At 40.8% G+C, this 19340-nt stretch overlaps 2 protein-coding genes and 1 pseudogene across 3 annotated transcripts in view; 1 reads left to right on the top strand and 2 right to left on the bottom strand.

Moving 5' to 3' along the window:
* MYH15 (myosin heavy chain 15) overlaps positions 1-19340 on the top strand; it is a gene marked incomplete at both ends in the record, with an annotated part of 148811 nt that overhangs the window by 94353 nt on the left and 35118 nt on the right. The window contains 8 exon segments of the mRNA XM_080654673.1: positions 4012-4130; positions 6938-6993; positions 6995-6999; positions 7002-7058; positions 7061-7124; positions 12465-12574; positions 12577-12754; positions 15998-16050. Of these exon segments, the coding sequence (XP_080510799.1) occupies positions 4012-4130; positions 6938-6993; positions 6995-6999; positions 7002-7058; positions 7061-7124; positions 12465-12574; positions 12577-12754; positions 15998-16050 (642 nt within the window).
* Positions 9351-10140, bottom strand: LOC308242494 (homeobox protein TGIF1-like; annotated as a pseudogene). The gene has a single exon. The product of its transcript is annotated as a homeobox protein TGIF1-like (transcript).
* Positions 14213-17296, bottom strand: LOC308242493 (phenylalanine--tRNA ligase beta subunit). The gene has a single exon (XM_080656949.1). The coding sequence runs from the start codon at positions 17289-17291 to the stop codon at positions 15522-15524; it is 1770 nt and encodes a 589-aa protein (XP_080513075.1). The 5' UTR covers positions 17292-17296; the 3' UTR covers positions 14213-15521.

Raw genomic sequence — 19340 nt, 5'->3', positions numbered from 1 at the left:
TTGATATAATAAATATGATTATTTGTCTGTCTCCATCTGCCAAAAGCTTCATGAGGGTTGGGGGTCTTTGTTTTGTTCACTGATTGTGTCAGTCATCTAGAGCAATACCTGCTTCTTGTTGGTGCCCCACAAACATTTGAAAAATTAAAAGTAGAAAAATGTCCCATGGTTTATTCTCTACAATCAACCATTATTGATAGAGGGTGTGTGTGTGTGTGTGTGTGTGTGTGTGTGTGTGTGTGTGTGTGTGTGTATGTGGGTGAGATTTTTATTTTTTCATTTTTTCCAATCTTTTAATTGTAGCAATTGTTGACTAAATGTCCAAACCTGTAGATAATTTTATGAGTTTATTTGAGCCAAACTGATGATAATTGCCAGGAAGCAAAGTCTCAACAGATTGAGAAAAATGCTCCAAAGAATGGCAGTTTTGCAGTTTATTTTATACATTAGAATAAAAGGAGGAGATGTAAGAAGGGTTACATGCAATCCACTGATGATACATGAAAGGGGCAGGAGAAAGCAAAGTGAGGGTTATATAAAAAGAAAAACAGAGACATATACTTCTTTTACATTGGTGGGTACATGATAGTTAACATTTACAGCACTCAGAGATGACATGCAGGCAACAAAATAGCAGTGACGGGTTCTGTGGTCTGGTGCTTTTGTGTTTGTGTCTTGAGGAGTCAGGGAAATGGATCTGCGTTACCTTAGATGCAAAAAGACAATAGACCTGCTCATTTACAGTAAATAGTGACCTTTGTCAAGGAAGCTGCATGACTAACCACCTTGACCCACTTTTGGTTAGGAATTTTTATGTTTAGACCATCCTCTATGGTTACTGTCAGTCTCTGAGTTTGTTAGGCCTACCATGTAGGCCTGCCCTGAGCTTGTCAGGTTTAGTGGCCCTTTTATATTCACACAATCTGTTTGGGTTTTTTGTTTTGTTTTGTTTTGTTTTCAATTTATCATAAGCTTTTTTGTATCTGAGTCACTTATAATGGTTTCTTTTAATCCATCAAGTAGAGGTTAAGTTTACTTAACCTTGCCCTGTAACTTGACTTGTTTCTCTGCCATGCACAGCATGTGGCTAGATGTTTGTAATTAGAATTATTTTTAGTAATATATTCCCAGAGATAGAATTTCTAGGTCAATGAAAATAAACATTATGTTCTTGATGCCCAGAGGCACTTACTTTAGAAAGTGAATGAAGACCATTTAGACTGTACTGCATCCTCTCCCGGTGGATACCTCTAAATCTATAGTCAAAGCTAAATTGAAATGAACTGGCACAACTGCTAATCTGGACATCCAGAAGATAAAAGTGTTTTTGGTTCCAGCAAGGACACTGAATAGGACTCTTCCTGTGCTGGTGACAGGGTACATGACACGGCCTTGCTACAAAACCCCCAGTTGTGCCATTTACGATGTAGTTTCTGTGTAGACTCCACAGTCCAGAGACAAGGCTGGAGAATCCTGTGCATCTGGCTCTGAAGGAACTGGTGTGTAAAATTTACTTTGATAGGCATTGCCTATTTCCTCCTAATTATTGCCATTAATTTTTTACTCACCGTTTTTGATAAGAAAATTGGCAGGTAAGTGAAAAGAAAGTGGGTCTGAGATGATAATTCTATTTAGGATGCAGGGCCTTTTTCTTCCTTTAGTTCACATCTTTGCCTTTTGGGTTCTGTGCGAATTAAATTATAAGTACTGTATATGCCTATCCAAACCTTCTCTTTCTTCATTGGGTCAATGCTCCAGATTTTTTTTGCTACTACTATCAAAGTATTTTTCTCATGCTCTCCCCTACCAACTTATCATATCCTGCTTTCAAAGGAGTCCAATAGTAAATGTGGTCAGTGAAGCCATGTTAAATGAGTCCTGGGTCTGTAATACATGATAAAATGGTCTCAATCCCCTGATGGATTGGCATGTCCTCAGAATCCTTTTAAATATGATGTTTACACCCAGAGATGCTCAAAGTTTGGTCTACAGACCCTCCTCCCCCAAGTGATTGTCAAAACTCCTTTAGGGGGCATTGAGGTTAATGGTCTTATTACATTTTGACCTCGAGTGTATATCTCTTTAGTACTCTGTGAGATATAACCAGAAGGATGCATAAAGCATTTCTGTGACACATGATTCAGTTCTGAGCTGAGCTAGCAGTTTTTCAGGGAGGATCACATTTACTTGAAAGAATGATTGACAAACAAACTATGCTAATTCAGACTGAGATACTTGGCAGATATTTCTCAAAAAAATAAAGTGAGCCTGTCACTTCAAGGAAATAACTGACAATATTGGTTTCAATAAAATTGGAGCTTTTAGGCAAAAATTAGATTTTGGAAAATGTACATGTCATCACTAGCTTGATGGTTTTCAAGTCTTAAAGGCTTTTTCTGATGAGACCAGTGGTGATGTTAAAATATGATTTTTTATGTTATGTAATGAAATGTGTCAACATTTGAAGATCTGCATGATTCAGTGAACACATATTTTTCAAATCACCACTGCATGCAGATGCAGAATAATGTGTGATAAAAAATCCAATGAAAGTTGAACATAGACCAATGAATTTAATGTAACAGTAAAAAAAAAATCATTGATATGGTTTACTCCATATTGCAACTAAGAAATGTCTATTTATTGGGTTTTGATGTAGTAGCAAACAGTCACAATTATCTGAAAAGACTATCGAAATACATTGCCCTGTTCCAACTACATATCTGTGCCAGGTTGGATTTTCTTCAGATACAACAACAAAACTGTGTATTGTAATAGATTGAATTCAGAAGCAGATATGAGATTCCAGCTGACTTTATTAAACCAGAGATTTTTAAAAAAATGTAAAATAATGTCATTTTTCACCTAATTTTTTTGGTTTTGGAAAATAGTGTTTTCCCCCTAAAAATATTTCTCATGTTTATATGTAAACACAGCATTAAGATTTTTATTATTATTTCAAAATCAACTAATACATATTTTAAATTTGGATACACTATCTATTAATATAAAAGCCACATAAACAAAATCTCTTTAGGACCTCAATAATTTTAAAGCATATAAAGTGTTCCTGAGAGCAACAGGTTTGGGAGTTGCTACTTTAGCCTACACAGATGCTTCCTTATAATGTTGAGAGTTTTAGAACTTCTTTGTAGTAAGAGGGATAGGGGTCATAAATATTTGGAGCCTTATTGTTGCACTAATTACACTATAGAAGCAGCTGCCTTTGTCCAGGATTGGCTCATCTTTTAGTAGCATTTCTAATAACCAAGGCATTTCTATCATTAATGAAATAAGCTAATCAGAGAGTGTAGACTAGAGTATAATAGAATTTCCCCCTGTCATGGTCACATTCTTTACTATCTAATGACTACTTCTAATAATTATTTAGCAATTACTCTGTAAAATACATTCACACTCATTTGATTTTCATTAACAATATTTTATTGTTATCCTTATTTTAAAAATAAGGCAAAAAAGTGTAATTATCTAAGAAATTATATAGTCAGAAATTGATAAAGCCACACATAATAAACAAAGGGCATGGCATAGAAGAAAGGATGTGTTCTACAGGGTTAAAAACTCAATTTGAATCTACCTTTACCAATTACTGGCTATGCATGTATCTCAAGTACATTTAAGTAAGCTGCCTTGTTTCTCCCTTTGCAAAATGGGTTATATAATACCTACATTATCAAGGAGTTATAATTAAACTAGATAATTTGCATAAAGTGCCTACTGCATAGATGATTCTCAAAAAGTGATAGCTAATATTACCTGTTATTGACTCATACTTACTACTAAACATCAGTTCTTTATTAGGGCTGTCTTTTGAGTCCTAGAAAGGATCATTGCCATGGTTTTGCTAATAACTGGACTCTCAAACCCTTCCTAAATACCAGGTATATGTGGGTAGGAATCATCCTAGTTGACCTTAAAGTTAATAAGTTAAGTGGGGGAGGCAGTATGAGGATGACCATGATTAACTTACTCCATGAACTCTTTCTGTAGATGAGTTTCTAAGGAGGCTGGAAGAAAAGGAGGCTCTGATAAACCAACTTTCCAAGGAGAAGGGCACCTTCATTTGGAGAACTGAAGGATTGAAAGGACAACTGGAAGAGGATACCAAAGTGATGCATCTATTATTCTTCACCAATAGTTTGACCACATGTTTAAAGAAAAATGTGTGCTTGGTCGGTCAGCCTGCATACCTTCTCATATAAAAGGAAAGGGAGACTGCCCTAGAAGTTAGTGGGCAGGGGGGTGGGGGCACATGTGGAACCTTATATGTGCTGGGAAGGAACCTGATCCCTAAAGGATCTTCCTCAGTGATTCAAATTGCATCTCAGGTTTGTCAGATTTAGAGCAAGCAATGTATGTTTCCATTTTGCATTACAATGTGCACAGAAAGTCAACAGGTTCTTTATGGATCTTTGATTTTGAAGTGCACTAAGAATAAAATAAGTGGAGCTAACTTAGTTCAATATTACTTTGAAATTGTCAATAAATTATAGATATTAGTGATTTCTTCCTGAGAGAATATATGATGTTAGTAGGTGACCTCAGTGAAAGTGGTTGTTTAAGGCGAAAGCATAGTGACTAAGATGAGAGATGGGTTATTTTAGCCCTGCTATTTCAAGCGAATTCTTAGTTGATATTCAATGCATCTTGTTACTAAGACCCCAAAGTACCTCATTCACTTGTACATAATCTCACTGTAAACAGGATCTACTTTGAGGCGTAAAGGTCACTGAATCTTGAGACTTCTGTTTTTAAATCTTTTATTTTATTCCCTGCACTCTGTGGCTTACTTTCTGTATTATATATAATTTTAAAAATTACTACCATAGTTTGTACATTAGACATTATGCTAGATTCTTCTCTCCATTAAGTCATGTAGAATTATATCTTCATACATGAAGAAACCAAACTCTGAGATGACAAATAACGTGCCCAAGATCATACAGGTAGTAGTAGACTGTGAAGGAATTTAGGCCAATAATGAAATGACTTGATTTATATTTTAGAACATCGTCTGGCTGCCTTCCCAGTACCTTCCAATTGGCCTACCAGGCCCCCTTGCTCTGGCTCCAGCTTCCTTCTGCGATCTTACCTCATATATCTGCTTCCCTCATTTACTCCCCTCCAGCCACCCTGGCTTCTCTCTGCCTTTTCAACAGTCGCCATCATTCCTGCCCCAGGACTTTGGTAGCGGCTGTTCCCACTGCTTGAAGGCCCTTCTCCAAGGTCTTTGGAGATGATTAGAAAGAGCTACTAAATATTCTAGATTGTGTCAGTCTGTTTTATTGTCTTATGCTGCTAGCTATATTATTTATTAATTTGTTTACATGTTTTCTTTGTGTATCTATCCTCTAGCTCCTTTTTGGCTCCTTAGGGCAAAGACTTTGTCCTTGTCCTTGTCTCATTTACTTTTGAAACACTAATGCCTGGAACAGGTTCTCAATATATACAGGGTGTTTCCCAAAAACTGTGTATACAGTTTAACAGCTGGTAGCTCAATTGATGTTTCTTTCTTTTCAGATTTAACCTATTAGAATTAATAATATATAATAAGTATGTGTACATTTTGGGGGACACCCTGCATATATTAAATAAGAGGAAGGGTACCAATTTGAAACCAAGTTTATGAAGTTCCAAGCCTGCATCCTTCTCAGGGTCACCGTGTATTGCTGCTCCTATTCACCATCCAAAGGTATCTGGCTGAGGCTGCCATTAACCAAGCCTTGTGCTCTCAGCTGCATCTGTTCCAGAATACACTTTTCTAATTTGCATAAAGGACACACAAGGACTGGCAGAGACCCCCTGTTCTTCCCACTAGACAAGGTTATCTCCTGGGAACCTTGCTTCTAGGTTAACCAGGTCACCATGTAAGTGACAGAAAGATGTATTAAACCTAGCTTTGCTGTCCAATGAAGACCATAGCCACTACTACACTACAGTTGGCTATCTAAATTTAAATTGATGTTAATAAAATTTGATAAAAATTAAAATTCAGTATTGACCAACATTGTACTTGGGACATTTTAAGTGTTCAGCAGCTACAATTTTATAAAATATCAATTTTATAGCCAACACTATATAAAGGCTTTAGAAGTTCTTCTCTTTTTAGCTATGTGGCTAGTGGTTACCACATAGGACGGTGTACATATAGAATATTTTCCTCACTATAAAAAGTTCAATTGGACAGTGTACATATAGAATATTTTCCTCACCATAGAAAGTTCAAGTGTGGTTTGCAGGGGTGGGGATCATCTGGCCCGTGGGCCATATAAGGCCTGTGAAATCATTTAGTCTGGCCCTACCAAGGCATTAACAGTGAGTTAATTAAATGTTTGACCAAATATAGCAGGCTAATATTTAAGTTGATAATTTTGTGAGGCCTGCGAATGATGTTATAAATATCCACAGGGCCCTTGGCAGAAAAAAGGTCCCCTATCCCTGTTTTAAAGTGATGAGATATGTTGTCAGAGATTTACTTGTGAAATAAAAGTTGTTGTTTTCCTAATCAATGGAATGAAAAGGCTAGACTAAATCTCAGTGGTTCCTTCTAGTCCAAACAAGACCCTAATCTTATATATTGCTAAATATAAATCATATTGCCTAAATGATGGTGAATGTTCTCCTTGCTACCTCTGCATCCTCCACTGTTTCCAGAACTCCAGGCCTGTCTATTGGTGAAGCCCACATAGTCAGGCTGGCATTTCCCTAAATAGAACTCTCTTGCCTGTTTTAACAGCAGCAATCAGATACTCTCATTTTCCTCTTATTGTCCCATATTCTCTTTCTGATATTATCTTATCAGGCTCAGGCTCAGGCTTAGGCTCAGGCTCAGCTTGTACAAAATGATGTCACCTCCAAGCCTTTTGTTGTTAATGGTGGTGGTGTCTTTTTGCAATGTGTATTGTGTCCCATATAGTCACAAAGTGCCCTAGCCCAGTACCTGCAGTCAGCCAAGCGTGATTGTGACCTTCTGTGAGAGTAATATGAAGAACAGGAGGCCAAGACTGAGCTACTCCAGGCTCTCTCCAAAGGCAATGCTAAATGCTGCAGTGGAGAATGAAGAATGATGCTATCCAGAAAACTGAAGACTTGGAGGATGCCAAGTGAGTAGAGCAAGGTGACTCTGAACCTGGAGTTAGTTACACAGAAGAGCATGAGACTAGGGACTGTGTCCTTAAGACAAAATGCATGAACAAGCCCAAGACCAAAGCTGAAAAAGCCACCACTAGCAAGAAGCACATTCTCTAGAGGGGATAAAAAATTATAATAATAAAAAGTGATGAAGACTATAGAGCGGTCCTGGAGGAAGAAAAGAAGCTCTTTCTAGGGGCAAGAAGGAATCTTCTTAGGAGATGTAACTTTGAGCTATGTTGGAAAATGGACTAGCACTTAAAATCCTGTATTTCATTTGTAACACCAAAGTAATTGAGTTCATGTTTGTACAGGTCTCTATAATTAAAGTCATTGTATCTCTGGTCTTCAGTTTGTAGACCACACATTGGTCTGTGGAGAAGGACGGGGATAGCTGAGAACATCTTAGGATCTGCCACATGCCTTATGAGATAATGGTGTCATTGAAAAGAAGTGACACTCAGGCCACCTCTGGGGTTAGAATATCAATTTTATAGGCAACACTATATAAAGGCTTTAGAAGTTCTTCTCAGGAACTACAGAAGTTTGGGGCCCAAGTGAAAGTATAGTACTGAAGCATTTTGTTCAGAGATCAAAGACAGTGTATGCTTGAGAGAAAATGTCAAAAAATTCCAGTTTATAACCCATAAAGGTTTACTCAAAAGACTGTGTTCCTGGCTTGGAAGCTTGGCAAAAATCCAGGACAGATTAATACAATTCTTTTTAGCTTCAACCAAAGATACCGTTTTTCAGTTCTTCACCTAAATCTTTGCGATACATTGCTGTGCCATTGCTGAATAGCTGCTGTGTTCTGTCCCAGAACGGGCACCAAGTGATCCATCTCTGTAGTCACAGTAACTTACAAAGGGCTTTGGGATGACAGATACTAAAAATACCTGCAGGAGGTGTTTTACAAACTCTGGACCACAGAAAAATGGGGCTTTCAATGAAAATGGCCCTTCATATCCAAAATATGGCATTTGCTAATAAAGTAAGACTTTTTCTTCTAATATAAAGGATGTGGTGAAAGTGCCTATCCGTCATTCTATTTGGTCTTTTTTAAGAGGTAGAAAAGAGGGAAAGTATATAGACTACTTTATGACCACATGGATTTGTTGGAACTAACAAATTGTTCTGTCATACATGACAACTAAAGAAAAATAATATGGTAATAGCTAAAATTATTTTTGCTTTAAACTTAGTTGAACATCAATTAAATAAGGCATTGTCTGTATTATGCTTTCTCTCTAAATCACCCCAGGGAGGTAGAGCCATACAAAAAAATACCTAGGATTCTATTTTTTTATTGGGAACTTGAGGATCTGTGTCTTGATTACCAGGCTTGGGGTCACATGATGAGTTAGTTTTGTGGAGTCTTGCTCTCCTGAGACCCAGTTTACTGCTTCTGAGTTCTAAATCCCCCAACGAGAGGAATTTGGTTGTTTAATCTCCCATATACCCATGTATATTCTAGACAACTAAATAGGTACTTATAATTATCAAGTTGAGCAAAATTGTAGTCAGTGTTAAATGTAGAACATTATCAGTGAAACAAGGGTGACCAACTTGTCCAGTTTGTCTTGGACAAGCCTGATTTTAGCACTGACATGGCTATGTTCTGCTGAAACCCCTTAGTTCTGGGCAAACCAGCAGAGTTGGTCACCCAAAGTAAAATTCCTCTTTTCTGGTACCAAATTATCATTTCTAAAGTACTTAAAAATACATGTAATTCTTTTTTTAAGGAAAGTATTTTATTATGTCATGAAAAAAGGCATCAATCAACTAGATTCATACTTGTTTGAAAAAAATTTGAAAATTTATTAGGCAGTATGTGGACATCCTGTTCCACATGGGAATGAGAAGATGCTATAGGTTCTCTAAGTATTGAAGTCTAAAAGAACACCAACCAGAAAAAAGGGGGAAGGGGAAAAAAATCACATGATCTTGGGAACCATATCACATTATGAACAATCTATCAAGAAACATTAAAAAAAACACACCTTTGTTTCTACAGTAGCTTTGAGTTTAGAGTTGTTGGAATGACTGTATTCCATTGAAGACATCTCAGTAATAGGAAGCTTCATTTTAACAATCCCATGTGCAAATATTAATAAAAAATATATAAAATAATGCAATTTATTTCTTGCCACCACCCCAGCAATCATAACATTTGTTCGAACTGTTTTGCTTGAAAAGGGTTAAGCTGTAAGTTTTGCCTGAAGCTTCATTTCTGCAGCCCATTTGAGTGCAACATCCACTAGAAGCTGAAATCCACTAAAATCCTGGTTGAGGTCTGGTGGAGTAGGGGGAGGAGTGTTGAAGAGACCACTTTGTGTATTTGTGCTTGGTCCAGATTTACATGTGTCCTCTGGGTACATGAAGGAGATGTCTGTAAAGTTGCTGGCTGCTATCTGCTATATATATCTGGCTGATAGAAAGGCACAGCTTTCAATGCAGTCACAGTGGGATGACAGATCACTGATGGACAAGCCAGAATGGATCCTGGAGATGATGGCTTAGGGGACAGCAGCCTCCTTAGGGCTGGGTTTGGTCCAGCAGTACAGGAATGAAATGGGCTCCCCTCTAGAGACGGCATTAAGTTTTTGATGCACATTTCTGACTCCACAGAGCTCACTTCAGATATCTTGGCCCCACAGCGGGAAATTGTGAACTGATTTGGATCTTTGCCATCCTTTCTCAGCATGTCAGGGAGGAGCCTTTGGCGGGCGTTGATGAACCACTTACAGACTTATAGTGTAGATAGATGTGTTTGCTGGGACAGCAATGCTTTTTCTTGCTCTGAGGGATAGGCATTGTATCAGTGCTCATACAATCAATCTCGGAGAACCTGCACAAATTCCTTGGGCAGATTGCCCCTTTTCTTCTCTTGCCTGAGCCAGCAGGAGAGGAAAGGTCCAGGGGGATGTCCATGCTATCATCATCCTCAGTCTCACTGCCAGAAGCAGCAACACCTTTCTTGCTTTTCATTCTAGAGCTCCCCTTCCAGAGCGGGGCACCACTGGGGGGCTGGGGGGTAGAGGAGGGGGTGGGCAGGAGCAGGAGCACAGGAGGCAAATGGTTGTCCTCCTCTGGGTAACATGTAGGACAAGCTCCAGTAATTATTGCTAACCCAGGCACTCAGACCCAGGCGCCCACTTCTTGGATGAAATTCAAGGGACACTTGGGCTTCCTCCAGGTGGGATCTTCTGGCAGCTGGCCAGGGGCTCTCCCTCACCCAACTCACTCCCCTCTCCACATTGTTCCTCTGTTCCTCACTCCTGTTCAGCACACCTGGGAGCTGTCAGAGTGAGAGGCAAGGAGGGAAGGTCAATACATGTAATTATTTTGACTCCTGTTTTAGGTGGGGTAAAACATCTTCTTTTTTCAGCTTTATCTATACTAATAAAAGTCTAGGTGGCCCTTGCGCCCTAATGCATCACAAGATGACTGCCCCCATGTTGTCACAAGATGGCCGCCCCCACATCATCACAAGATGGCTGCCACAAGATGGCCACCACAAGATGGCCAGCAGAGGAGGGTTGTTGTGGGTGATCAGGCCGGCAGGGGAGGGCAGTTGGGGGCAAATGGGCTGGCAGGGGAGGACAGTGGGGGCAATCAGGCCAGCAGGAAAGGGCAGTTGGGGGTGACCAGGTCAACAGGGGAGGACAATTGGGGGCAACCAGGCCGGCAGGGGAGGGCAGTTGGGGGCGACCAAGCTAGCAGGGGAGGGCGGTTGGGGATGATCAGGCTAGCAGGGGAGCAGTTAGGTGTTAATCGGGCCACCAGGGGAGTGGTTGGGGGGTGATCAGGCTGGCAGGCAGAAGCAGTTAGGGCCAATCAGGCAAGCAGGCAGGCAAGCAGGTGGTTAGGAGCCAGCAGTCCTGGATTGTGAGAGGGATGTCTGACTGCCGGTTTAGGCCCAATCCTGCAGTTGGACACCCCCCAAGGGGTCCCAGATTGGTGACAGTGCAGACTGGGCTGAGGGATACCCCTCCAGTGCACAAATTTTGTGCACTGGGCCTCTAGTTTGAGATATATTTGACATCTAACATTGTGTAAGTGTGAGATATACAATATGATGACATGTACATACTGCAAAATCTTTGCCACAATAAGGTTAGTTAACCCATTCTCACCCCACATGATTACTGTCTGTTGTGTTGTTATGGTGAGAACACTGAAGCTCTACTCTTATGGCAGCTTTCTAGTGTACAGTGCAGTATTGTTCATGGTCATTATGCAGTCCATCAGAATCTCCTCTTCACAGTTCAGGAAAATGAAGCAAAGACATGAGGTGACTTAGAAAGCAGTAACCAAGAAAAGTTGTGAGAGCCCAGCTCCTTCCTGGATGTTGAGCACAGACTGGTTTTTGTAGGATTCCACCTAGAAGGGGCATTGTGACGACATGCTCTATTGGGCTAGTTGTGTGGCACATGCGAATTCCCGAGGGCCTTTTTCTGTTTAATAACAGTAGCCGAGTAACCAATGTCACCCCAATAAATTCAATAAAAAATTAAAAACAAAACAGATGAGAAGAAGCTATGGTACTTAATGTCTTTCATCTAAGAAGTATATGCAGGAAATGTGAGCAGGAGAACACATTTCATCCATTCAAAAGCCCCATAGCTCTAGATTGTGGAAGAGGCACCTTAATAAACCACCCCATCTCAGGAGATGCAGATAGGGGCTGAGGTACCGCCTAAGAGCAGTGGAATCTATTAAATGAGCTTAACAGTTGGATGGATTGGGATGTATAAATTTGGGCAGAGGAGCTGAGATAGAAAAGACATTCAGAGAAAAGAGATAAATTGGGCCCATTTAGGAGCTGCATAAGAGGGAGAGAGAATGAGCAGGAGAGAGCCAACAGATGTTCTCTGGAAGCAACATAGCCAAGGAGCTCTTTAGAGACTGGATGTGCCTAAGGATGTTTAATAGTTGCTTACTGTTGGTGGAGTATTCAGTACAATCTTTCTCTTTCTCCCGTTTCTTATGAAGTCCTCAGTATGCTTTGCTGCTTATTTAAGGTTTAGGGTGAGCAAATACTTACAGGAACTCAGAGATCCCCAGTTCCAAGTCCAGGTTGGAAAGGGGTAGGGGAAATAAAGGACACATGGACACAGGAGTGGGAGGATGGTGGTCAGGAGACATCTGGGTTCTATAAGCACAAGGAGGTCATTTTCAGACACAAGCTGCTTCTGCTTCATACTATTAAGCCACCTGATTTTATCCCCACGTGCTATCTTTAGTCAAGTACAAACTGGATGAGCTCGTTAGGATTGTGGCTTCATTTGCCATTTGGGTCTCCCTCTTAGGAAGAAGCTGGTGATTAGGTTGCAGGAGGCTGCTGGAGCCTTGGGGGTGGCCAATGCCAGAAATGACTCCCTGGAGAGGGCCAGGCACTGCCTGCAGCTCGACCTGGGGGACGCCTGTGGGATCTGGGGAAGGCCTGCTCCACAGCAGCCGTGTTGGACCAGAAGCAGCAGCACTTTGACAAATGCCTGGATGGCTGGAGGCAGAGGCTTGAGGAATCTCAAGCAAAGCTGGATGCCTCTCAGGAGGAGGCCGGGCCCTCAGAACCGAGCTCCCAAGCTCAGGCACAGTTGTGAGGAGAGCACTGTGAGCCAGGAGCCCCTCCAGAGGGAGAACTAGTCCCTACAGGGTCTGAGCCGGGCTTGGAGCCAGAGCAGGAGCAAGGACCTCCGGGGGAGCCCAGGCTGCAAGGGTAAGGCTGTCCTCCATAGGCTGACACTTCAACACTGGCGTGTTCCCACTCAGGTTTTAACTTTTTCAATTTTTCTTACTTAAAATTTTTTTACTACAGATATTATTTTTATTCTAAAAATAAGAATACTTTTCTATCTTTAGCTCCCAATTTTATTATGTAAAGGAAGCCACAATTATGGATTTCTTTTTATATCCACAGCCTTACTAAGATTTTCCATGCATATATCCATGCATTTTTTTTACTCAATTTACACATTATCCTACACCTTTTATTTTTTCATTTATCAATATATTTTCTAATTTTCAATATTTTTTTATAGCCTAAACTACATGCCAGGCACTGTTTTATATACAATTATTTATTATTTAGTTCTCAGAACAGTCTCATGTGTCAGTTTTTTTTTTAATCTGTAAAATGCAGACTGTATTGAGTCACATAAGTATAAGAACTGGTCCAAAATCACAGTCAACAAATAGCAGATCTGAGCTTGCATCTGGCATGTACACACTTAAGTCCTGCCTGTGTCACCTTCCTGTGTGCCTGTGATTCTTTGCATCTCGACCTACCACGGGATTGTCTATAGTTACATAGTGTTTTATGAGGGTGACTAATGCTTACTTAAGTAGCCTTTATTCATTTTCTTTTTTAAAAAAAAATAAATCTTTATTCAGATTATTACAATTGTTTCTCCTTTTTCCCCCCACAGCTCCCCTCCACCCGGTTCCCACCCCACCTTCTGCTGTTACCTCCCCGCGACTGTCCTCATCCATAGGTGTATGATTTTTGTCCAGTCTCTTCCTGAACACCCCCATACCCTTTTCCCCCTGAGAATTATCAGTCCACTCCCTTTCTATGCCCCTGATTCTATTATATTCACCAGATTATTCTGTTCCTCAGGTTTTTAATTCACTTGATTTTTAGGTTCACTTGTTGATAGATATGTATTTGTTGTTCATAATTTTTCTCTTTACTTTTTTCTTCTTCCTCCTCTTCTTAAAGAATACCCTTCAGCATTTCATGTAATCCTGGTTTGGTGGTGATGAACTCCTTTAGCTTTTTCTTATCTGTGAAGCTCTTTATCTGCCCTTCAATTCTGAATGTTAGCTTTGCTGGGTAGAGTAATCTTGGTTGTAGGTTCTTGCTATTCATCACTTTGAAAACTTCTTGCCACTCCCGTCTGGCCTGCATAATTTCTGTTGAGAAATCAGCTGACAATCGTATGGGTGCTCCCTTGTAGGTAATTAACTGTTTTTCTTTTTTTTTTTTTTTTTTTTTTTTTTTTTTTTTCAATTTGTATTGTGATTTTTTATTTGCATTTGCCTGATGAGCATCTTTTCATGTGTTTATTCCTTTTATCTTCTTTGGGGAAATGTCTTTTCAAATCTTTTGTCCATTTTTTTAAAAATTGAGTTGTCATTATATTAAGTTGTAAGAAATCTATGTATGCTGGATACAAACCTGCTGACAAGCATTATTTTTTATGAGCATATCTCATTTTTAACATGTTGTAAGGATCTGCAAACAACAGAATTGGAAGGAATAGGTGGAAGTCTGTGTTCACAAATCTTGCAAGTTGGACATTACTGTCCTCATTCGAGGTAGTAATTCATTGTGTTTTTTCTTAGAAATAGCCTCAGCAAAAATGCCATAAACGTAATTCTAGTCTATCTTTCTTGGCTATTTCCACCTAACTTTCAAGTTTTACATTTTGTTGTGATTCATATCAATAGTAATTGAGCACTTTTCTCCAACATTAGCTCCAGCTTTTTTTTAATAGATGGTACCTACTGCAGAATTCTTAAAGTATCCTGCAATGGGAGGAGGATACTGGCAGAAGCTTAACTTCAGAGATCTAATACCTCCCTATAAAATAAGACAGAAACTAGTAGCTCAATTAAGTATTTAAAACCCTGATTTTATAATAGTGATTACAGTAAAATGTATGGCCCAGGGCAATAATGGTTTTCACTGCTTCCTAATGTTCACAGTGCAACAATATCCACATGTCCTTTTTAACTCTGCCAGCAGACAGGTCTGTGTTGCGTGTCCTCTAACTCTTGAGTATCAAAGTAAAAATACCTACGTATGCTCACATATTTTGAATATTTGTGTTGTATATTTGTGCTTCACTTTAAAGTGATTTCAGAGGTTATACTACTGGACCATCGTCACTGCTTCTAAAGGTTTTCTAAAAATGCTGTTATTGTTCCCCAAGAAGAACACAAGTCAAATGTAGAAAATGAAAACTCGAACACCCTCTGCTACATCGCACTCATTCAATGTGCGTTCTAATCAACCATCCTGTCTCATGGCTGGGGAGAATGGGCCATGCTCCGCAGCAGTAGTTACTGCCTATGGAGCCTAGCTCTCATGTCTGAGGAACGTCTTTGGTTTCCAGAACAGATCCCACCCTCTGCTCGAGCATGCCTCTGGCACCACCGGGCTTTTACCAAACAATGAAGCTTCACCCAAACACCACATTCGTGTTTGCGTGAGTGGCCTGATGCGGAGAATGGGTGGTACCTACCCAAAGAGTAGACAGTGCTTTCTGCTTTATTCAACCTTCCTGGTGGGGACTACTAAAAGATACCAGGGGAGGAGAAAGGGACACTCAGAGAGAGAACCACACCACAGGGACCCATCTTCACAGAAAGGGCTCAATGTTGATTTCCAGGGCGGAGCAGGGCATGTTCAGCTCAAATTTGGTGATAACATCAGGATGAAGGACACCCAGCTTGCCAACGCTCTGACCCCTGGCAAAGACCTCAGCACATCGCCCAGGGAAGAAAGCAGGGCCTTCTGATGCTTTGATCACATATCCTCTCTTCTTTTCACCGGGAGGCACATCAAGCAGCTGCATAATTCTGTCCAGTAGCCCGTGGATTTTCTCAAACCCAGGATTCTTGTTGTAATAAACAGCACAAAGGTGCCTGTAGTTTCTTGCACCTACATCTCTGCTAGAATCTTTTACTACAATGTCAGAGATTTCAAACAGTTTCAGAGGAAGAGGCATCTTCCGATTCGCTGCTATGGTCTTTAGGAGGCCAGGAAGAAGGGTAGTGCGCGCCACCTGAAACTCAGCTGTTTTAGGATTGCTTATATGGACTGCTTTTGTTGCAGAGATATCCAAACCAAGTTTATCAGCAATATCTTCCTGGGAGCACAGAGCAAACGTAAGTGCTTCAGTGAAGCCAGCAGCTGCCATGTCATGTCTTAGAAGTTCCGTGAGCTTGTTAAGGGGAAATTGATTAGCTATGGTGTATGTTTTCGGGAGAGCCATCTGAATGTTGTTATATCCATAGGCAATAGCTGCATCTTCTACAATATCACATGCATGGATAACGTCAGCTCTGGTTGGAGGGATTTCAATCTCAATCTGATTCCCATCGCCAATGACTTCTGACTTTAAGAACATCCTAGTCAAAAGCTTAGCAATATTTTCTGGTGTTTCTCTGATTCCAACTTTTTTGTTAATTAGTTCAGCTCTCACCATCTCCTTTCGGTAAGCCAGTTCTGGAAAGGTATATGATTTTCCATTAGGAAAAATTACCTCAGCTGCTTCAACCGTAAATTGATTCTCACAATATTCACTGAACATGGTGACAATGATATCAAGAACTATTTTTGCCTTAGTAAAGTCAGTTCCTGTGCATTCGATAAATACATTTCTAGTATTTACTGTTATTTTGGAATGGTTTCCATTGATGATTGGAGGCATTGATAGGACGACACCATTGCTATCATAGATAACTGGGTACAGGGGCTTATTTTCAATGATATGTAAGTAATGTTTAAGATGATTGTCAGTCTTGTATATATTCATCAGTTCACAGGCTGTATACTCCTTTGTCTTATTTAGAGGTTTGAATCTGATATCTGAAGGTCGCTTCGCAGTGTAAGTAAATGGGCCTGACAAAGTGTCCAAATCATGGGTACCGATAGCAACCAACGCTCTTTTCCTGCAAATGTTCTGATGCAACTTCTCTTGAAGTTCAATGAAGCTGTCATAGCGATCTTTAGTAAACTTTATATTTCGGAGAACTGCTGCTACAGCGTAAGGGCGTATTTTAGCTGTCTCTTCTGTGATGATCAATTTCTGGATTTCTCCATTAGGCATTACCCGTTTATATACTGGAGCCTTTATCCTTTCTTTAAAGACTTGAAGTCCTCGAACCAATCCCTCCAGACATAGGAGATCATATCTATTGGCAGGGACGTCAATTTTGTAAAGAATAACATCAGATGCCCCCTCTGCCTTTTCATTACCTTGTTCCTTACTTATAATTTCCTTCTCAGAAGTGATTTCATCAAGTTCCAAACCAAATTCAAAACATAGTTCATCAAATTCTTCATCAGTGTAGGTCCGGCCGAGGGCTTGGAAGAGCAAATCGCGCTTCACGCTGACAGTCGGCATGGTGAGTAAGATCCACTGCCAATTAACTGTTTTTCTCTTGCTGCTTTTAATATTCTCTCTTTGTCATTTGCTCTTGGCATTTTAATTATGCTGTGTCTTGGTGTGGTCCTCTTTGAATTTCTTTTGTTTGGGGTTCTGTGCGCTTCCTGGACTTGTAAGTCTATTTCTTTCACCAGGTGGGGGAAGTTTTCAGTCATTATTTTTTCAAATAGGTTTTCAGTATCTTGCTCTCTCTCTTCTTCTGGCACCCCCATAATTCTGATGTTGGTTCGCTTGAAGTTGTCCCAGAGGCTTCTTACACTATCTTCAACTTTTTGGATTTTTTTTTCCTTTTGCTTTTTCGGTTGAGTGTTTTTTGCTTCTTTGTATTTCAATTCTTTGACTTGATTCTTGTGTTCCTCTAGTCTGTTGTTGGGTCTCTGTATAATATTTTTTATTTCTGTCAGTGTATGTTTAATTTCTAGTTGGTCCTTTTTCATATCTTCAAGGGTCTCGTTATATTTATTGGCCTTTTCTAGGATATTCTTGAAAAGCCTTATAACCGTGGTTTTGAATTCTATATCCAGTCGTTTGTTTTCCTCCATTTCTTTCGTTTGTGATCTGTTTCTTTGACGCCGCATTTTCACTGCTTCCCTGAGTTGGTAGGGTAGATTTGTGTGCTAGTTTTCCTATATGGCCCAGTGGGTCGGCCTCCCCAGTTAACCTGAGGTGGACACTCTTGGTGCACCCCTTTGTGGACTGTGTGTACAGCCTTGTTGTAGTTAAGTCTTGATTGTTGTTGGTATCACTGGGAGGAATTGACCTCCAGGCCAGTTGGCCGTGAGGATCAGCTGTGTCTATGCTGGCAGAAGTTCGGTGCTGGAGACAGCCTTATAGGATTAGACTTGCCAAATTGCAATAGCCTCTGTGCTCAGCTTGGATGGGGTGGAGTCTCAGGGCGGAGCAGAGAGTCTTGGCTTCCAGTCAGCCTTGCCCTTGCGCGCGTGCGCCTCCAGACCTCTGCCTTCCCCGGCTCCTGAGTCTCCGCCCGAGAGTCCAGATTCCCCCCACAAGAGCGTGGGTCCCCAGGGGCTCGCCTGGAACTGGGGTTCAGTGCAGTCAGAACTGGGGTTCAGTGCAATCAGGAGCTTCCTACTCCCTTCTGCTAGGGAAAGCCTGTGGCAACCTCCGCAGCCTTTGTACACACTGGCGCGCATGCCTCCAGTCCCCTGCCTGCCGGGGCTCCCCCGGGTCTCCCCCGGGTCTCCGAGTCTCCGGGTGCCTTTCTCTCTACCTGACAGTCCAGACTCCCCCTGTATGAGCCTGGGTCCATGGGATTTCGCCCGGGACTGGGGTTCAGTGCAGTCAGAACTGGGGTTCAGTGTGGTCGGGGGCTTCCTTCCCCCTTCCGCCAGAGAAAGTCAGCCAGGCTCTCAGCCACCCTTCCTCTCTGCGCGCACAAAGACCTTTTGCCGTACCTCCAATTCTCTGTGAGCTTTTCTCTTTCCTTCTAGTTGTAGAATTTTCACTCAGCCAGCTTTCCTGTGGTTCTGGATGGTGTCCGTTCTGTCTTTTAGTTGTAGTTTTGAAATTGTTGTGCAAGGCAGCAGTTTAGGTGCTTACCTATGCCGCCATCTTGGTTTCTCCTATTCATTTTCAATATAGTTTTTCACAATTACAAATAATTACAAATACTTCTATATTATACACCCCTGTTCATATACTTGTGGACATGTAAAAATATTTCGGTGGGATGGAGTCCTAGAAATGAAAGAGGCTAGGTTAAAGGAGTGAATTTTTAAATTTTGAGATAACGCCAAGCAGCCCTTGAAAGAGGCTGCCAGCTTACACCAATACCAACTGTGATGTGCATCAAAATCCTGAGACGCCCTGGGAGCAAGTTCATTACTATTGGAGGCATGAATAAAACTTGCTTTCTATGTTGACCTATATCCATGACCAGGTCACTGACTGGGTTTCTGAGAGGTGCTGGAACAGTAGTTAGAAAACTTAAGCTGTATTGGAATCACCTGGAGGGCTTGTTAAAACAGTTGGTTGAATTTTTGATTC

The sequence above is a fragment of the Plecotus auritus genome (assembly GCF_963455305.1).
Source record: "Plecotus auritus genome assembly, chromosome: 2".
Lineage (NCBI taxonomy): Eukaryota > Metazoa > Chordata > Mammalia > Chiroptera > Vespertilionidae > Plecotus > Plecotus auritus.
This window is presented reverse-complemented; position numbering and strand designations above follow the sequence as displayed.

Bases quoted from the DNA above. Each gene is read 5' to 3' on its own strand.
- LOC308242493 (XM_080656949.1), bottom strand. From the start codon at position 17,291: ATGCCGACTGTCAGCGTGAAGCGCGATTTGCTCTTCCAAGCCCTCGGC.